We start from the raw sequence: 21460 nt of genomic DNA, 5'->3' as shown, positions 1-21460 counted from the left end.
TTGGATTACTTCCTCTTCTCTTTATGTCCGTACTTATGGACAACACAAGCCAAAGCATAATGGCTCCCATGCTGGCTTGTCCAAACAGAGGAGGAACATTTCGATTTCATGCCGCAGCTGCAGGTTGTGGATCGTTTCTCTCCTTCCAAAGGACCCAAATATCGCAGTTTTGATCAATTTTAAATGTAAGACGTCATGGCTGCGCGCGGCCGCAGCAGACAGCTCTGCTCTGAAATATTAATCAGGGAAGCGAGCGAAGGGAGCGGAGCAGAAGGGAGCAGGCATACGGTGGCAGCTGATGGCTTGTGATGAGATGTCAGCCCCCTTTTCTCAGCCCTCCTGACTGTTTGTTTTCTCTCTCCATGTTTTAGCGCGCAGCCTAACCCAGACATCTGTCACACTAATCTCTTTCAGCGAGCGCAGTCATGAAAACAGACGCATTTAAATAAAATCTCTCACAGCAGCATATCTCCGTTTCTGACACCGACTCGGGCAAAACTAAACCAGCAGGGATTACCAGTAAATGTGTGTTTTATGTGGAACGCACCGATCCACGTTTTTCAGTTTTGATACCGATATCTGAAGTTGGTCTCAGCCGATACAGAAAAACAGCAGAATTGATTTAAAGTGTTTCTATTTTTTACACACAGTCGAAAATTTACTGAATTGCAAATTTATTTGATAACTCTACACTCGTAAAGCAGACTTAAATACACCAGTAGCTTGGTAAAACATGTAAAAACAACTTTAATTTATTTAGTCAGTCAGTTAGGAGAAGAACAGCCAATGTAAAATAAATGATAAAGAAACTGAAACTGATAAAAACAGGTTGATTACTTTGGTCGAACATGTAAGAATAAACTGCAACAAACCTTTTTGTCAAATGATTCAGAAAATGATATTATTAAATATAATGTAAAATAAATAAAGTGTTGAATTAGACTGAATAGATCTGCCCTCAGGCACTTTGTCACCAATACCTGATCAAGAATTTCTTTCAATGTCGGTACCGATACAGATATTAATATTGATTAAAAAAAAAGTTCTAGATTCATTTTTCTCGCGTTATAAGTGAAATAATCTGCCAGTGGAACCTTTTCATCAATATTCAGGACTTATTTACTTAAAACAAGCTGAAAAGTTACTTCTAACTTAGTTTCTTATTTCACTTATTTCATTTGCTCTAGAAACTAAACCAAACATACTTGGTTAGATTGAGTTTTTGCAGTGTACTGTTTTGTCGTTGTGTGGAGAAAAGGCCTGTGGGGTCGAGTCTAAAAGTGAACCTGGCTGAAGTTACCGACTAAAGGAAACGGTTGGATTTAACCTTGTGGGCCCATAAACAAAGGAGGGAAGTTCTGCCTGCTGACTGTCTCTTCCTGACTTCTTCACTGATACCAGCAGATCCTGTAACAAAGAGCCGAGGGGTTTTGGTTCTGTCGGGTCACCAGGCGCTGCCGTTTGCTCCGCTGACCCGAATGATGTTCTGCTGTAGCGCTGCGGTGCTGCAGCAACAAACAAACCTACAGCCGAGCCCTCATCACACTCCATACCATAAATGTTTTGTGTACACTCTGCAGCCGTGGCTGGGCACTGCTGTCCAGCTGCTTAATGTGAAAACACGGCAGTGACTCACTTTCTGCTTTATTGGTACTTTATGTTCAGCACAAATGGCTTTCGGATATTTTGAAAATGTTTCTTTCAGCTCTGCCTGTTGCAATAAATCAATTAACTGCTTGGTGAATTAAACGGGGCTCAGTAATTAACATAATTTATCCTTTTTTTCTCTCTTTCTGCCAAACCCTGGATGGTGAAAGTTGTCAGTCTGGAGCTTTTTTTTGACTTCAGTGTTGAATGTTTGTTGGAATTGAGGGTTTATTGATCTGTGAAAATGTTTTATTAAGTCATCACTATTATAATTACTTGAAAACGGTCTCAAAATAACATTATTGAGTAACTTCTATAACTTTTGGGACAATTTATTGTCCGGAAAAACTCTGCCATGACCTGCTCTGCACGTCTAGACATTAAAGCTTTTGGCTATAATCTTTGTGAAACAGTTTAAGCTCAGACTTGGAAGACATTTACCAAGTAGATTTGGTAAAAACCTACTTTTTTATTTGGTAAAAGGTCTGCTCCAGTACGACTAACTGATCAAATTATCAATCATTTAATATTTAAACATTACATATTCAGACCAAAATATAAAGTTATGTCAAGATTTTGGTATTTTAGGATGAAAATATTCATTTGCTCAGGTAAATGTAACCAGTTTCTCCTCAGCTTTGTTTGGTCCAGTTCGTTTGTGCAGAAAGTCCGGTTCGTTTGGGAAGGTGTGAATACGTACTATTCACCTCTGATCCGGACCAAAAACCCTGGTCCTCCTACCAACCTCTGTTTGTTTAGGAGCTTTAGAGGATGTGAAGCTTTGACTGTTTTTGAATCATTTTTACCCTCCGAGTCTCTGAAACCATCCGGTTCTTCTCTGGATGTGAACAGGAGCTGTAATTAGGCCTGTTTGCGTCTCTTTCCTGTTTTTCTCTCACACCCAGAGCCATCAGTTAACTCTCAGGCCCCTCTGAGTATTCGTCATGGCGGTCATGAATATTTATGTGTTCCCGTCAAAAACAGCCCCGGGAGCAGGAAGCTGATTCACCTGGTCATGTGTTCGCAGCTGGTGCACAGGGATCCACAAACAACCAGGAAGGACGTGATGGTTTCTGACTCAAACTTTTCAGCTCCCTAATTTTTAGGTTTTGCCTCCAAGGGACTCTGTTGTTTTTTTTTAAAGCTCCTCTGTTCAAAGACGGCAGCAGCCGCGGGCGAACATTTAGGAATAAACCGAAGAAAATCTGATGCTTTGATGGATTCTTGCTTATTTGCAAATCCTTGAAAAACAGCTTCTTGTTCATTTAACTATATAGTCTCCATCAGGCCGGTCACAATAAATCAATTAATAGCATAATGGATTAAAACAATATCAATAATTTACTTTTGCATGATTAGTTGTTTTTCTCTTTTCTCTTTCTACCCAAAAAACTTAAAATGTCTGAGTTGTAGCATTAAATGTTAATTAGAAATTAAAGTTTATTGATCTTTAAGGATGTTTTTGCATTTTTATCATGACATTATCATTGAAAATGGTCTCAAAACAACAATATTATCGTTTATCGCTATAACTTCAAAAACCTTATGACAGGCTCAAATGATCCAAATTTAGATTTAAATTGTAACGTTTCTTCAGTGCACTGCAAAAACACAAAGTCTTACCAAGTTTTTTGTTGTCGTTTCTAGTACAAAAACTCACTTAAAAGTAAATTTTTGGCAACAAACATCCATCCATCCATTTTCTTAGCACCCTTGTCCCTCAGTGGGGTCGGGAGGATTGCTGGTGCCTCTCCAGCTAACGTTTCGGGCGAGAGGCGGGGTACACCCTGGACAGGTCACCAGTCTGTCGCAGGGCAACACAGAGACACACAGGACACACAACCATGCACACACACACTCACACCTAGGGACAATTTGGAGAGACCAATTAACCTGACAGTCATGTTTTTGGACTGTGGGAGGAAACCGGAGTACCCGGAGAAAACCCACCATGCACAGGGAGAACATGCAAAGACCAGGGCCGGGAATCGAACCCAGAACCTTCTTGCTGCAAGGCAACAGGTCTACCAACTGCGCCACTGTGCAGCCCGCAACAAATATGAGCTGGTTTAAATTATTATGGTTGGTTCCATCGTCAGATTATTTCACCTTCAACAAAACATTTTTCCCATGTTTACAGATTAATTTATCTGCCAGTGGAACAAAACTTTTTGATTAATATTAAGGAGTTATTTACTTAAAACAAGCTCCAATATTGTCCTGAAAAGTTACTTATTTTAATTAATCATGTAGAAAAATTTTGTCTCTTTTCTTTTAAATGTTTTTAAATTGTTTGTGTATAAACTATAAATATGAATTAAAGTGCCATTTTTAGCTAAATCCTCTATTTTTGTTGCTCAGTTAGTTTTTCTGTGCCCCTCTCATGCGCCAGTGGACAGACGTGCTGCTCTGCTGCACATCGCATGTTTGTACGGTGATGATTAAGATCTTGGATTGTAAAACCGTCCTCCTGATGTCGGAGCTTTTCTTTCATTCACTCTGATGTTTTGCGGTTTTGTTGAACAGAAAGTTGCTCTCCAGTTGATGCCGAAGCTCCCAGTAAACACGGCGAGCCAGAGAGTGATTCATCACTTCTCTCCCGTTGCGTTCTTTGTGTATTTTTAGTTTCGGTAAAGCCGTCTGACTCCAACGCTGCTCCTCTTCACAGACGAGGCACTTCAGGATGAAGGAATCTAATTGATGTTGGAGACTCAGAAAAACGGTTTTCTTTTGTTGTGTATGATCTAATGTGTGTTTTTTCCCCCTAGAGATGATAAAAGTTTAAAGAAATAAACGGGTGGTAGGATTTAAGAAGGGCTGTTTGGGTAAAACCTGGCTGAGTTTTATTTTTAATTCTGACTTTTACTTTTACTTTTTTTCAGGGGAAGTTTATTTACCCCTTGCCCTTCTGTGTCTCAGTCTGGAAAGGAAAATCTAAATTTGTCGGTGCATTTCTGAGAACATAATTTCCAGTTGAGGACAGGACTTCTGCTCTTTGCAGATAAAAAACAGAAATAACCTTCCTATGCTGAACATGCTGCTCTGCACACAGAAATCTCTGAAGTACCGTATTTTCCGCACTATAAGGCGCACCTTCAATGAATGGCCTATTTTAGGGCTTTTTTCATATATAAGGCGCATAGATGCTTCAGTTTGGGCAGCCAATTTGTTCCGTACTCTATTATTACACATCCACATTTATAAAGAAATGGTCCCTGAGTACTTTATATAGTAGTCTGCCCCAGTTGTTGTTTCACTCACTGTGTTGGTGTTGCGATATTGTGCCCAACTGCATTCTGGGTAACACAGACCAACCGACACGCTGCTGCCGCCGCCCCTCTGGCTTTAAATGTATTATCAAACTTTATTAACAAACCAGTTTTTTGACAACTATTCCAGGATGTACCGCGCACTTCTTCTTCTACGGGGAAAATGAAGTTAGCGGCTGCTTATCGTAGTTGCTAGACCTGTTGTGGCTCAATATTGGTCCATATATAAGGCGCACCGGATTATAAGACGCACTGTCGGCTTTTGAGGAAATTGAAGGTTTTTAGGTGCCTTATAGTGCAGAAAATACGGTATTTAACAGAGGGAAGCTTTAAGGACATGCTGCTGTTCTTAAACGGATTCTGAATTATCCAGTGAACATGTTTTATTTTTGTTCTGAGTCCTACAGGTTGATCAGAGATGCATCTATTAGAGACGGTGAAACCAGTTTGAGTTTGTAAAGTTCTGACCTGTAGAAGTGGATCTGTAGGTCATTCTGATTTCTCTCTTGCAAACATCACAGAACTGATTTTCAAACTGATTATTCATGTTAATCCCCTGGCAGTGGTTACTTCACTCCTCCTTGTATTTGAGGAAACGGTTTCAATCTGAATTTTCAGGAAATTTCATTTTCTGGCTTTGTCTGAAAGATATGTCAGGAAATGCTTGATGACCTTTGACTGACCTTCCTCAGTGTTGGAGTTTGGCAGCTTTCTGTTGGAGAGGCTTTATGGAACAAAATTAATGCCGTTTATCAAATCTTTGAACGGTTTTTGGTGCCACGACTGCAGCTGTTTGGTTTCTCATCCAGGGTCTCTGAAGTTTCAGCTTTAGGAATTGTGTGTTTGTCTGTTTTCACGTTTTGTTACATTACAAACATTAATGTGGTTTACTGTCTGACAGTGTAGAGGATAAAATGTGGAAGGAAAAAGCAGTTATGGTTTTTACAAATGAAATCAGAAAAACTTCCACCTGCGAAATGTAACATGTATGTTAATTGGATTGAATTAACATACATGATCGATCATCAATGATGGGTCTCAAACTGCAGCTAAAACCTGTATAATTCACAGTAAACATTCTAAAATATAAAAACATATTTAGTTAAAAAATTATTCAAGACAATATTTTTACAATTTTGATGATGTAATATCCATTGCTTTAGTCATTTCCTGAAACCGTTCAGTGATGGTTGTGTTTTAGTAATGAGGTCATTGATTGCACTGGATTTAATTAAAGGGCGTTGGAGTAAGAGGGGGTTAAATGACAATGATTTCTACTTACAAAATATTTCTACTTTCCAGTTATGTGCCAGTTTGTCATATAAATACATTTTGTGCTGCAGTGTTTTGGTTTCTCTTCGTGCACAACAGACTTCCTCTGGAAGTTGTTTTATTATTTTTCCAGTTTTAAAGTTTATTTTTCTTTTTTCTTTTGGCGTAGCAATAGCCCTTGATTATTCATTAAGAATGCATTGTGTTATGACAAACAGGTCATTGAGGAGGTGAGGACTTTCTGAGTCTCTATTAGCATAATAATCTGTTCTTCCTCTCCCAAGGCTGATTAAAGTGCCTCTTTTTAAGAGCTGCGCAGCTTTCAGTTCGGCTGCAGGACGGTTTCCATCCCTGCTTGTCGAGGTTATCGGATGCTAAATATCTGGAGAGATGGCAGGATTGTGATAACATTTCCCCTCTCATAACTCATTTCCTTTTTTTCTTCCCCTGTTTGCTCACAGATTAGTCAGATGCTCGGAAACGAGTTGAAGTTTGCGGTGCGAGAGCCGATCGGGTTGAGGTGAGACTTGGAGTGCTCTCTGACTTCACAGCAGAGTTTAACTCGTTTTTGTTCCCATTTGTTTTGAGACGGATTCATTACGGCACGTTTCTCTCTCTCAGGGTTTGGATTCTCGTCTCTGCTGTTGGTTTCACACTAATGGCCATAACGGTAAGTGTTTAAAAGGATCCACGGCTAACAATGGACTTTGTTTGAGAAATATTTATTTTAGATGTAAAAACATTTAGTTTTTATACATTTTAATAAAATATTGTCACATGAACGTCGCCGTGTTGTTTCATGCTGCAATGCATTCTGGGTAAATGACGTCTAATGGTCCATCTGCCTAGCGCCGTCCAGCCAAAGCAGCGATTAACATTATTAAGCCTTTTCAAATTGGACTGGAGCGCATTGAAAACGATCGGAACGTAGAAATCACAAGAGGTGATGAAGATGAGGAGGACCAAACGGAGGAAGAGGACAGAGTTGACCGTAGGAGCTGCTGCTACCTTCATAAATGAAACCATGAATGACACTTACCTCTGGTCGGACTGTGTGAGCCGGTAAGTACTTCTACAGCTCTGTGTCCGGTCCGATAACAGCTGTTTAGGGTCCGGTCTCCGGGTCCAGTGGCACCATGCTACTGCCTCTGAGCTTCGTTAGCATTTAAAGAGCTTCCAACGCTCTGCTGACAGCGGGGTTTAGGCGGTTTGTGGATAAAAACTGTCAGCACTGCATTTATTTTTGGCTTGTTAAGGTAGCGATCATCTGCTAGAGCCTTTGTCAGTTTTACTCGTACAAATGACTCAAAGTCTTCTGGAGATAAATGTTGAGAGCACAAATTGGGTCCTTCGGAAGTTGTTTGGCTCCAGCTCGCTCCCACTGCGCTCTTCTTCTTTTTTTCATGTGGCAAATTATACAGATTTGTGTGGGAAGATATCCGGGTCCAGACGAAGCGTGGCGTTATCTAAAATTACACAAAACACAACATGACAAACAACAACTCTGGTAAAGTTAGCCTGCCAGAATGGACTTGATGACGTCATCAACCCAGCAGGTGACAACATGGTGACCTCCATGGGTGAAAAATGTAACAAAAGTTATAATTTTTTTAAGTAATTATGATTTTTGGCGTATCACAAACAGTAATTTTTTTTAGTTGATGGGAAAATTGCAACATATTTAGGCCAACGTATTAAACTAATCTTGGATCCCTTTAATGCAGAAGTGATAATTGACACCATCATTAAAAAATGTGCAGATAATTAAAACAAAAAATGGAAGATGCATTTTGCAAAAACTCAGTCGCAGAGCTCTCTCCAGATTCATCATCAGTGTATTACGGAGCGTTATCTGCACACACAACTCCCTCTTTGTCAGCCTCCCTATCAAATTCTCAATATCCTCAGTGTTCTGGAAATGAGCGGTGACACTGTCTCACGATCCAGAAGACTTTGGGAAGCACAGAATGCCACTGTGCTGATATGTCAGGACTGTGCTGAGCCTTTCTTTCCCCCTCACAGGCTCTGGTGTTTCCCAACCAACTCTACGAGCTTGTTTTCGAGGAGGAGCTTTCCACAACGAGCATCTCTGTTCGCCTTTATGGAGCAGCGCTGCTCAGTAAGTTTCAAAATGTCCAAACTCACAAGAAACGCACAGAAAAGACACCAGATTTCCCATCATGCCCGGGGACTCTGAAGGCTTTCTCATTGTTGGCACCGTGGGTGACAGTTGGGCCGTAACAATTGGAAAAATTTACTGTACTTTTTACTTTTACTTAAATAACTTTATTACGATGCGTCGCTAGTTTTACTGGAGTAAAATGTCTGGATTCTCTACCCAACTGCACTGCAAAAACACAAAATCTTTTTTTTTTTTTTGGTCTAGTTTCTTAGTAAACTGGAAATTAGACAAACTAACATACAAGTAACTTTTCAGCAAGAGGTTTGTTTTAAGTAAATATTTAATATTGATGAAAATTATTAGTTCCATTGGCAGATTAATTAACTTATAACATGGGAAAATGTCTTGTTATAAGTAAAACAATCTACCGATGGAACTGGCACATTTTCATCAATATTAAGGAATTACTGACTTAAAACAAGCTGCTAAAAAGTTACTTGTCTCATTTCAAGTTTACTAAAACATTTGCACTAGAATCTAAGGTACCTGGTAAGATTTAGTTTTTACAGTGTGTGAGTAAGTTCACTGAATGAAAAACAAGCTTGTTTTAACAAGAAATCAGGTTTTATTAGTTTCATAAGTTTTATATAGAAAAAATTCATTTATTATATGAACTGTTTTCATTTTGAGCTTTTAAAATGCAAAATTTCCACTTAATTTTTACATTTTGGTTCATCTTATGATTTAATTTTTAAAAATTAAATGATTAATTTGATCAGTCAGGCAGTACTTGACCTTTTACCACACACTTTTTTACACTCGAGTAATTTCTTGAGCTTTAACTTATTTTTTACTCAAGTGGTATAAAGTAGTGCTACTCTTGCTTGAGTACAGTTTTTAGGCTCAGCGCTGCCTCTGCAGGGTTTCAACATTTATTTGTGCCAATACTATAAATACTCATTGCTCAACTGCATGGGGCTTTTTTGCGATAATTTCTACTAATGCATTCATTAAAACTGGCACACACTCCTCATTCAGACATGACATAAAGAGCTCTCTTTCTGCTGGAAAAGTCTCTCCTTCAGGCCCCAAGCAGACGCTGCTTTAATCTGACACAGTTCAGTTCTCCAGGAAGGGAGACGGCTTCAGGCATGGAGGAGAGAAATTCTCCGCAAAACTAACAGCCAACGATCCGGTTGCCTCTTGTTTCGGTCGCTTCAGATGTCAAGTTTAAGTCCTGGGGGAACTTGGTGGGAAATGGCGGGACTGCTGAGGCGCAGACACAAGGACATGCACTTTGTTTCATTTTTCGCTTTACTCTCAACCAGAGGTGTCAAATTAAGATCATGAATGCTCCTAATGAGCCGGATGTGCAGGAATGTATTGATAAAACCCATTAATAAACTCTTAAAATATCAGAAAATAGCTGCCTGCATTTTATAAATGCTATTTGTCATAAAATGAGGCAGAGGAAGCAGTGTAGCTGATTCCTGCAGGAGAGTGTTAGCAAAACTTCAACCCAACGTTTTTCTCAATTTTTGTGGAAAATTAGCAATAAACTTAAGTTATGCTTTAGCATAAAAACATCCTGGGATTTCCACAGTCACGGTCTGGAGTCTAGAGGGCCACACAAACAGCTGCAGCGGGCCAGATTTGGCCCCCGGACCTTCAGTTTGACACATGTGATCCAAACTCTAAACGCCCCCTAGTGGTCCGCATGATGTGTTGCATGTAAACAACTGTTGATCAGAATTACAGTGAAATTTAAAAAATGGCAATTCTCAAAGAAACAGAACAAATGCGACGTTAAAAATTAATAAATAACTAATAATCCTAAATAAATAATGATAATTAGTGAATGATGCATAAATAATCAAATGAAATGGATTAATTTTTATTTGTCGCAACGTGAGCTCAAAGTGCGACGCATAAGCCTGGCTCATCAAAGTATTGTGGTTAGAAATGGTAATGCCAACAGCCATTGTTTTTAATTGATAAAAAATTATTAAATGAAATACAATAGAGAAATACAATTAATAGAAATCGATGGACAGCAGAGCAACTCAAGTCTATTTTTCTTTTCTTGTGATTTTAAATCACAAATAGCCCTAAAATATTATTAATGCAGACAACACCTGGTAATGAAGAACGACTTGTGTTTTTATTTCCATGCTTTTGATCATAGGAAAGATTAAAATCTACTCTTTCATAATCTGTGAATAACTCAAAATGCCCCAGGTCACATTTACCAAACCTAATGGATGAACAAAGAAAACAATACGTGGGTTAAAAATATTTTAATTTCAGGTTGTATTCATCAAGATGTCGTGTTATTGGGGGGTTTCATGTTAGGTGCTCTGTGAGTTTTTGTTAAATGTGAGAAACGCTGCTCTAAGCCCAATAAATCGAGGTTTATTTTTCTATTCTGGTGCTCTGTGCCTGTCGCTGACAGGCGACAGACACTGATTATAAATAAGCCAGGTAATTACGCTGTTTGTGCTTCGCCCTGCTCTCAGACTGTATTTTAGAGATGAGCAGCAATCATTTCGACGGCCCTAATTTGAGACGAGGCCGTCAGTCAGGCGATTAAATGGCTCCATGAAGAAGAACGCGCAGCGATTAGAGGCCAGGCAGGGAGAAAAGGAGGATTTATCTCACAAAGTTCTCACCTCTTCACAGCATTTTCCAGAATTTCATCACTTTAATCACTTTGTCCCAACAGGAAACATCCACTGTGGTCTAACTTTAACGTTTCTGGATTAAAAATAAGTGATGAACCGGTGAGAATCTTAACTCTGGCCTCACAATTCCAGTTTTAACTCATTTAATTTTCCTCTTTCAGAAGTAAAATAGAACATTTTCCTGCTGTCATTAGGTATTTAAAGCTGCACAATATCTTCATCACTGTATCAGATGCATTCATTAGAACTGGCAGCATCTGGAAGGATATTATATTTAATATCAAGTCAATCAAATATCTGGATTTCCATGGATTTCAATTCTCTCCCTCCATATGTGTTACCAGCGGTTGAAATGCTAACAATTGACAAATTAACTATCATTATTGGTTGTAATATTGTCAGATAGTTGTAAAATGTTTCATCATGTACCTTTGGAGCGTCTCTGCAGAAATTGTTTATCATTTTAAAATGGACGTTGTTATAGCCACAAGAACGATTATTTCTTTGTCTGTTTTGTAAAGCGCATGTGTCAAACCCGAGGCCCGGGGGCCAAATCTGGGCCGCAATAGCTTTTTATGTGGTCCTCTGGGCTCCGAATTACATCAATAAATCCCTCCAGTTTTTCACAAATCAGAAGGATAAATGAAACATTCATTATAATAATTTTTAAACATTGAGGAAATGTTGGCGTTTCCCTAAAGCCAAAAACAAAACAACGTTGCATTCAAATCATCCAGGTGTTTGAGTGAGGAAAAAGCTGCGAGGTTAAATTTACCCATATCAACAATCAGAGCAATACCTTTAAAATGAAAAACAGGAAGTGATGCAGGATGTGGTCGCTTATAGAAACGGTGTAGATTATGATTTCCAATAAATATTGTTTTTACCTCTTCGCTTCATTTCCTGACTAAAACTTAAACAGCCAGTAACGTCTCCCGAACTGAAGGCTGTTTTTACCTCATGACAGTTACATTCACTCAGTTACGTTTACATAAGCAACTTTAAAAATAGAAAGACTTTAGGAGTATTTTTACTGCACTGCACTTTTTACTTTTACTCGAGTTATTTTATTATGAAAATGTTTTGGATTCTTCAACTTCACTGAATGAAAACCAAACATGTTTTAACCAAACATCCATGACCTGCTTTTTGTTAATTTCAAAAACAGATTTGAAGAAAAATCATTTTACCCGATTGGTTTTTGTTATTTATATGAATTATTAAAATTTTCGTTCTAAAATATCAACATAGCTCTATATATTGTGCAATTTTTAAATATTAAGTTATTGATAATTTGATCAGTTACTCAGTACTTGAGTAGATTTATTACCAAATACTGTTTTTTACTCTTGAGTAATTTCTTGGAGGAATACTTTTCACTTTTTACGTGATTAAAAATATGCTGAAGTAGTGCTACTTTTACTCAAGTACAGTTTTTGAGCCCCAGCTCTGAATGTGATCTCAGAAATTGTAAGTGTTGCTGCAGCAGGGTGACTGTAACTCTAAAGGTAAACAGGATAAAAACCGGCCTGTCCTCGTAGAATCGGGTCAAACCTCCTTGATCTTTATTCAGCTGCAGATGCTGCACGAGTGCTAGAGGGATGTTGTTTGTCAGATGTATTGTTCTTGTGCCAAGATTGTTAATCCTACCAACTGCTTTGATGCTCAGCTGAAAAGTTACCATTTCCACTAACATGCAAATGAATGTGCAGCTTCTTGACGTCCCGTCTTACCCGTGTATTTTAAGATTAAGTGAGTGTTTGTTGCAGAGTAGAAAATGTCTTAATAAACCCCAAATGGATTGTAGAGATAATAAACTGATTGGGGGAAAAAAAATATTTTGCCTGATTTTATTTTTTCTTTCTTATATGAATTATTGACATTTTTTTTCTTAAAATATCAAAATTACCGCATAACTTTATATTTTAGTCCGCCTGATGATGTAATTTCTAAAAACTGAATGATTGATAATTTGATCGGTTACTCAGTACTTTTTTACTCTAACTTTAGTAATTTCTCGTGGCTACTTTTTATTTTTACCCGAGTAGAAATGCGTTGAAGTAGAGCTACTTTTACCTTTTACTGGAGTGCTATTGTTTTTGGGCTCTGAATTTAGGTGATCTTAGAAATCACAAACATAACCAAGGCCTGGTTACAGTTTTGGTAAGCTGAAACTACAAGCGTGTTCACTGCAAGGCGATATGTGCATAAATCATCGCTGAGCTCCATAAGGCCAGCTAGAGCCGGGGATCATTATGATAAATGTCAGCAGAGCTTCAGGGAGCAGCAGGGAGGAGGGGGCCATGTCTTGCAAGACGAGGTGCAGCAGTAGGGGTGAAGGATGGAGGCTCATCTGCCACACAGATGGATCCTGGCAGGGAGAGGATGCAGTCCATCAGCCCTCCCACCTCACTGCCCTCCCCTTCTTCTTCTTCTTCCTCATCCAACGGACCCTTTGCAGCGTGACGCATAAGATTCCTGCTGGAGGGCAAAAAGCTGCTGGCTGATGATGACTACCATTGGTTTTAGCTGTTAATTTGTAAACATAAAACGCTAAATCTTAGCGTTTTATGTTTTCTGTGTAAAAGAAAAAATGGAGTCGGTGCTTTGCTACTAATCGTCAACACTATGACAACTAGATGACAATGTTATCTAGTAAGTGGTGCAATTATTCTTGACTTTGACAGCCGCAACATGTAGATGTGGGGCGGCGTGTTTCAGTTCAGATACTAAATAAGAAAAAATAACTGACTCATCGTCAGTAGAGCTGGTGTTTAAATTAGCATTGTTAGCTTAGCTAATAGCAGTGATAGCTAATCTGCCACAGAGATCACCGCAAAATAAGCTTCAAGCATAAAACATAAAACTGTAACAGACTGAACGTTCTGTTCCTTGTGTGGGAAATGTTTGAGTGTTTTTTTGTTTTGTTTTGTTTTGCATTTGTTGTCTGTTGTTATGGCAACGAGTCTGCTCGTAGGGTAGCGACGCAGAGAGCGAGAAAAACCAAAATGGTATTTCGTTGCTCTTTACCGGGTTTTCTGCTTTATTTTTTCTCTTTGCTGTGTCTCACTGTGATGAGTTAATATCTACAGGTTTCGTTCAGTTAACGGAGTTGTTTTACCGCGGCCATGTAAAAGAATCGTCTTTTTGCTCTCCTAGAGTTGTGCGCATGCGCGAAATTTCCGGAAGTAAACAATAACATGCTGTGGGTTCGTAGCCTCGCCAGTTTCAGTGGAGGAAAGCGAACCTGAGGAATACGATGTACCATTTTATGGCACAGGCTTTTAGAAAGCTCAGCTGTAATGTACATGACGAACTGTCATCCTGCTGATTCAGCTGAACCGTCTTTCCATTTATTTGTGGCTCCCCGGAGCTTTTCTCTTTGCTCCGTTTTTATTCCCACGCCTCTAAACCCTTAACCTATGAATTCTCTTTGATCGTATCTTTTTCCAGGCCTCGCCCTCATTATGTGGAACGGGCTCTACACGGCAGAAAAGGTCATCATCCAATGGACTCTGCTCAGTGAAGCCTGCTACTTCGCTGTCCAGTTTCTAGGTAATTAACAGATCTTAAGAGTTACCATGTGGTGTTTCTGTTGCCGTGAGACGAGCTGTTCAGGATGCGCTCTAATTTTACTTTGATAAACATCGGATGAGTTCAGATCTCAGTGGGAATGAGTATCGTCATTTATGGACACGTGGACAGTGCCCTCTTGTGGTACGTTTGGAGAATCGCAACTTTGAATCGGATTCAACGTAAGGTTTCAACGTTTGTTCACACCTCCGTTAACTTTTCCACACTTTTGTCACATTGTAGCTGAACATTAATGTTTTTATTAGAATTTTATCTGATAAACTTGACGGTTATATACTATTTTATGTTGGTTTAAGGTAGATTTCAAAAGCTTTTATAGATGGTTTAAGTTGTATTCTGCTCCCATTACTAATAATTCAATCTCAGAATATTTCCTTGTAAAAAAAAAAAAAAAAAAACAACTCTCAAGCAAAACAACTTCAGAAAGTAAATTTGAAGGACAGTTCCTAGTGTAAATATTACCATAAGACGATAAAAAACTGTCGGGTATCGGATGGTAAAACCAAAATCAAGATGTTAAGAAAATGCTGGAAGCATCACAGAGAAACCGAACAATAAATCAAAGTTTTTGTTTCCCTTTATCTTGGAATAACTTTGATTTCAGATGCATTCTTCTATATATAGTGGTTTAACTTTCACTGAGTTTGTTAGAGGTGTAGGGGGGCTGAGTGGCATGCACACAGGTATGATTGACAACACTTAAGACCCTCTTCCTGCCTCTAATTGGTTGTTACAAATGTGTAAAAAAAAATTATTTTATAAAAGTATGGTGCACTAACTTAATTTTGGGGGATCGGCAGATATCTAAATGTGAAGCTGATCGTATCTAACTTGGCAAAGGTTTAAAAATCCTCCTCTGTCCTCTTCTGCTCTGGCAGGAGGTTTGACTGACAGACCAGCTCATGTCTGCAGGTCAAAAACAACCACGTTCATTTGTTCACCACATTTCAGCAACAAGGCAGCTTAAAGTTTTTACATCATGAAAATAAACACAAACAACACAAAGTTGTAAATCACACTGTGAATAATTGTCAAGTGACATCATAACACATTAAATGTTGGTGTTTCATTCATAATGTTTCAAAAGCAACTCTAGATTTAGAGGAACTCAGTGTTTCGGCTGTTTTACGGTTTTCTGGAAGTTTGTTCCAGATTTGTGGAGCATAGAAGCTGAATGCTGCTTCTCCATGTTTGGTTCTGGTTCTGGATGCAGAGCAGAACAAGAAGACCCACCTTTGCCAACAGAGCAACTTTCTTGCTACATTTATCAACATTTCAGATTAAAAAAATCTGAATCTGCAGGTCAGGCTTTTCAAAGATCGTTGATTGGCCAGAAAACCGCAGTCGGTGCATCGACCATTTAAAAGTTACATTCTGCAGTTTTAGTGTTTTCTGAAAATGAGAATTTATTCTCAGCCAACTTAAATAAAAACAGAGAACATATGCTCAGCAAATGTGTTTAGTTTTGCTGACGTGGCTTTGTGTTTCCAGTGACGTGCGTCACCCTGATAGAGATCGGCATCCTGCCCAGCGCCGCCATGCTGCTGCTCCTCAGTCGAGTCCTCTTCTTCGTGGTCACCGTCGCGTACTACTACCACCTGGGCCGCAAGCCCAAGAAGATCTGAGCCGACGGCGGCGCTTCGGCGAGGGATGTTTCAGCACAAATCACAGCTGGGGGTCGGGGGGTCCAACTGCTTTGTAAGTAAAAGGCCTCACACCCTCTTTCTGTGGGACCCGGCCTTCTACAAACCCCACCAAAGTGATATTTAACAGACGAGCAGAGCGTCACATCGCCACCGACGGACACAACGGGAACCAGTTGTGAGCGGCTGGGCTTCACACACATTCCTCCTCTGCGTAGTTTTGAGTGCTGGACGCTGCATCTGTGTGAAACTTTAAAGTGTACAGGAAAGACGAACCACCTGTCAGTGTTTCTCCACAGCTATATGATGTCCAGGTGAAGTGTTTGGTGTTTTTCCTTTCAGCTAACTACCGTTTCCTTTATCACGCTCAAGGGTTTGTGCTATTTGTTGTTTTTTTTGGACGTGAACTCATATGTTGTATGTGAAAACGCGAACTGCCTTCCTCCGAATTTCCTAGAAAAATCATTAGCTGTCTGCTTCAGATGAGATCAATGCTGGATTACTGACACACACAAAAAAAACTGATGGGTTGAGTATCCAGAAACTCTGCTCACCCGTTCAATCAAGACTATTAATCATTTTACCGTTTAGTCTAAAAATTGGTGTGTTAGTTTTGAAACTTGTCAGGCTTTAAGCTGGGAGTTTTTAAAAGCACAACTGACTGTCATGCTGTTATGTGAACCTGTGAGGTGAATCGTCCCAGAGAAACCATACAGTTGTCTCTATTAGGAGGAACCTTAACCTGACTGACTGGCAAACCCTTCATGTGTAATTAGCGAGTCAAATCAAGCATGTCGCGTGCTTGATCAACACATAATAACCTGTTATAATCTCTTAGTTATGTAGCATAGCTTGTTTTTTAATGCCATGCACCATATCCATAGTCTTGCCTTAAAACAACTTTAAAGAACACTTGTAAATATGTAAATAAGTATTTAATATTGAGTGGCGTTCTTGTGAACCAAACAGGGAACTTGTTCAGTATTAGTCAATAATTATTAAAGGTTAATCCTTCTCTAAGTTAATGCGTCTTATTTTTGTACCTATTTAAATCACATTTTGTTCAGTCGTTTGCAACCCTGGTGAAGATCTGTAGGAAAGCTTTTAGATTAAAAACACATTTTCAATGGTGAGGAAAAGTTCGTCATACGCCAACAGGTGATAAATAGAACAATGACTACAAATACATGTACAGGAATTAATAATAAACACAATAAATAAAATTGCAGAACCCATCAAAAAAAAAAAAAAAATTTAAGTTCATAAAAAAAAAATCCATAAAATAGAAGAGAACAATGTTTGAAAACAATAAAAACATCTTCATAGATATTTTAATGAACACTGGAGCCCAAACTGTTAATGTTACTAAGAACATGTGGAAAAATCTTTGACATCTTTTATTATATCCTGAGCAGCTTTTATATATTCCTCTGATATTTTGATGAATTATCTTTGATAAGTGACGTATCATCTATCGTTACCATTGATGGATAATTATAGATCATCTATCAGATGGAAGTTAAAACTCTGGCTGCTCTAAAACATTAATATTATTTCCAGACAGAACGTTGGTCAGCAGAATACAGATTTAAAATCTTAAAACAATAATCTGTATCTAAAATAAATAGTTGTTTTAAACATTTGTGAGCTTTAGAAAGGCAGTTTTTCATTATTTTTAAATCTTCTCTAATATCCACTCTACTCAGCATTTTCTGCCCGTCCAGCCTCTTTGGTCACAGTTTTTTATTTTTGTTTTTTTTTTTTTTACTTTTTATTGGAGAACCAGCTGACTAATGGTTTTCTTTTCTGTTCTGATGTGACGCATGGCTAAAAGAAATGGGCACATTATATTTACACCCAAAGCAAACAGGAAGTCATAAACAAGCAGACACTGAAAAACTGAAATGGAAAAAAAAAATCTCTATTTTTGTAGGAATTATCACTTTAAGAAACAATTATTTGAAGCTTAAGCGTTTTACACGTCTCCAACAGGGATCCAAAACATGCAGAGGATGTTATACATTTCGTCACCAAACTAATATGTCACAGCTTTAGTAGCCATCCTATCAGATTTATTGATGCAATAACCAAAAGAATATTCTTCAAACAGTTTGCTTACCTAAGCAGATATTTATATACGTATTTATACATGTTTCTATCTGGAATGCTTTACTGAGAGTTGAAACTGCTCATTTGTCATGACAAATCAGACGTTTTCGTCAGTTTGAAACTTGAAAATCAAGATGGATTCAGACTATAAGCGAGTTTCTTCGGTGGTGGTCCACCAGGTTTCCAGTGGCCACATTAAGTCCTGCGCCAGAAGGGAGAGGTTCTGCGGTTCTCTCTTTTTTTTTTTTTTGTTTTGCTTTTTCGGGTCGGCAGCTGCAGATTCAGCACTGAAGGGAAATGTGCGCCGTCCTCACCCATGTTTCAGCTCAGATGGGGGAAACTGAAACACGGGTGAGGTCTCCTGCACCCCTAAAAAGCCGTAATTATGCTTTTTTTATTTTTATTTTTGCAGGGTTTAATTAGAAGCAGCTCTCTCCCGAGTGACATTGTGTTCCCCAACCTTTCGCTGCACCGCTTTGCGCTGACTGGCATAATTATGGAGTAACAAAAAAAAGTGTCGTTCCGTTTCCATCAGTGCTGCAGGCCTCAAACGATCAGCCTGGTGAAATGTTCAAAGGTCTGCAAGGCAGGTCTATTTTTGGAGAGAACAGCAATTTTGCCGAGGAGGGCAGAGGAGAGGAGGCAGAGCAACTCTTTCATCATCCCTGCTGTCGTAAATTAGAAATATGAAACTGGAAACTAGTCTTCAAGTCTGAAAATAGTGCAAAAATGCTTCATTCCCTCACAATGTTACGGACGGCGTGTGTTGTTGATCTGTTTTAAATTGTAGCAAAGTGTTTTCATGTATATATGTGGGATATTGTACATGATAAATTAATTGTGGTTGAATTCTGATTATTAGTTTGAAATAAAAACACTTGTTTATTATTGGAACCTCTGAAAATGAAGTCATTTTGTTTGTTTTGTCAGATATATATATATAAAGCTCCAGGTGTCCAAACCTTTTGTCACTTGGCCCAAAACTGTCAAGTGAAAAGTACGTGAGGGTCAGGAACATAAAAACACTCAAAGTAAGCAAGTAAAGTATTTCTTTTTTTATTCTTTCCATTGCACTGCAAAACCACAAAATCTTACCAAGTAGTTTTGGTCTAGTTTCTAGTGCCAATATCTTAAGTCAAGTTTACTAAGATAGTAAACTTGACTTAAGATATTTGGTCTAGTTTTGGTCTAGTTTCTAGTGCCAATATCTTAAGTCAAGTTTACTAAGATAGTAAACTTGACTTAAGATATTGGCACTAGAAACTAGACCAAAACTATTTAAGTGGAGATCCAAAATAAAAAAAAATAAAAAGATTTTACACATTTGCTGCATTAAATGGAAGGCATCTACTTTTCAAATTAAACACATTTACTAAGTCTTAAGAACAGGATTTGGGTCAATTTAGCCAAGATTACTAAATTGGATAAAAGCTGATTTGAGTGCAGTAATGTTTGCTTTTCAGTAAAACTGACGTAGTTCAACTTATAATAAAAGCTTTGTTATAAAAAGTCAAATACTTTTTCAAAGTTAATATTTTCCAACGTTGCCAAACCCAGTGATGTCACTGATATGATGCCATATATGACATCGCTGATGTCATCACCTCAAATTACCGACTTTGCAACTACATCACTTAATCATTCGAGGCGCAATGATGGACGTTGGAAGTGAAGGATGGTAATATTGAACAGAGCAACTGAAATAGTTTTCCCAAGTTGTTTTTGCCAGTTTATTCGTGGTTTCTAGTTGTTAGCATCGAGCTAATTTGTCTGAACGTAACTCGCCTGGTTGGGGCTCATAGACGGCGGCATTTATGAAAGCTGGAAACGGCTAGCTTAGAAACCGACCCAAACCTCGTCCCTCCTGACGTGTTGATCAAATTACTGACTTTACCTGAATTTATACCGCATGATTTTTGCCACTGTCATAAACTGTGTTCCCCTTTACACCGGAGCAGCATAAAAAAAACGTACAACAGACGAGATGCTAACCAGTTTTTGTCAAACATGCTAGGCTACATGACTGTGGGGCACTGTTTCCATGGTTACTAATAGACCCGTACCTTCTCCATAATGCCATATTTAATATCTTTGTAATAATACTGACTTACAAAGTATAAGAACGTTAATCATCTTGCCTTGTAAAAATTGTTGCTGCACATTCGCGGTTAGGGCTGACAGTCATAATTTATGACTGCTGTCCGTCGCCGCTGTAACTTTCCTCATTAAAAGTCATAAAATAAAATGACATTTTTGCTTTCTATCCTTGTGGCGCCGCGTGGCGCCCTATGACCATTTTTAAAGCGAAATCAACTAAATAAAAGCGACATTAGACAACAGATGTCTGTTCTTAGACTAGCTTTAAAGGAGCGCATTGGTTATTAACGTCCATTATGGTGGAGTGGGCGGAGTTCTGGAGAGCGTGACGTCACGTGCAAAGGTCAGCATCTGGATCAAACATCTTAAAGTACTTGTACCAGCTCATCAGCGGAAATGACACATTAACATGTCTCAACAGGCTGTTTTGTAATCCCACTTTTGGTTGTTATTTTCTGAAACATGTTCAAACTCGTCCCCCCAAATGTAACCTTTTGTAAAACCAACCCACTGCTTTCCACTTCCACTCACACCGGGGCTGGAAAACGGCATTATGTGGCTCAGGAGATCAGTGTGTGCAGTCTGGGTTGCTTACTCCCTGAAAAAGCTCGTGTGTGTGTGTGTGTGTGTGTGTGTGTGTGTGTGTGTGTGTGTGTGTGTGTGTGTGTGCATTCTCAAACTTTCCACCAAGTGAACTGGGTTCATTTTGTGGTGTCTTCAGGTGTCGGCATGTTGGAGTAGCTCTGTTATGTTTTGTTTGTAGACTTTTTAAAAGTATATATTTCTTTTTGTGCGTTGTATTTTTGTCCAATTATTCCTTGTGGTTTCAGATGCAATGAAGCTGAAAGGATATTTGCTTATTCCTTTTTACTTTTGGACAGTGGTTATAGTGTGCAACCATGGCAACAATATATTGTTTTTACAAATGGGAGCAGCTGATTAGTATCTGAATAATTCAGTGAATATCTGAACAAGAGGAGTCGAAAAGGAGGAATCTCTTAAATCGATCATAATCTGCAGCAACAG

General features: G+C 38.7%; 1 protein-coding gene across 1 annotated transcript in view; it reads left to right on the top strand.

Moving 5' to 3' along the window:
* The window catches only part of LOC103466400 (tumor protein p53-inducible protein 11), a 54899-nt gene extending 35668 nt beyond the window's left edge, over positions 1 to 19231 (top strand). The window contains exons 3-7 of the mRNA XM_008411938.3: positions 6650 to 6708; positions 6810 to 6858; positions 8211 to 8307; positions 14445 to 14546; positions 16077 to 19231. Coding sequence (XP_008410160.1) covers positions 6650 to 6708; positions 6810 to 6858; positions 8211 to 8307; positions 14445 to 14546; positions 16077 to 16210 — 441 coding nt within the window. The 3' untranslated portion in view covers positions 16211 to 19231. The remainder of the gene's footprint in view (positions 1 to 6649; positions 6709 to 6809; positions 6859 to 8210; positions 8308 to 14444; positions 14547 to 16076) is intronic.
* Positions 19232 to 21460: the final 2229 nt, after the last annotated feature.

This window comes from Poecilia reticulata, chromosome 6 (assembly GCF_904066995.2).
Source record: "Poecilia reticulata chromosome 6, P_reticulata-male-v2, whole genome shotgun sequence".
Classification (NCBI taxonomy): Eukaryota; Metazoa; Chordata; class Actinopteri; order Cyprinodontiformes; family Poeciliidae; genus Poecilia; species Poecilia reticulata.
This window is presented reverse-complemented; position numbering and strand designations above follow the sequence as displayed.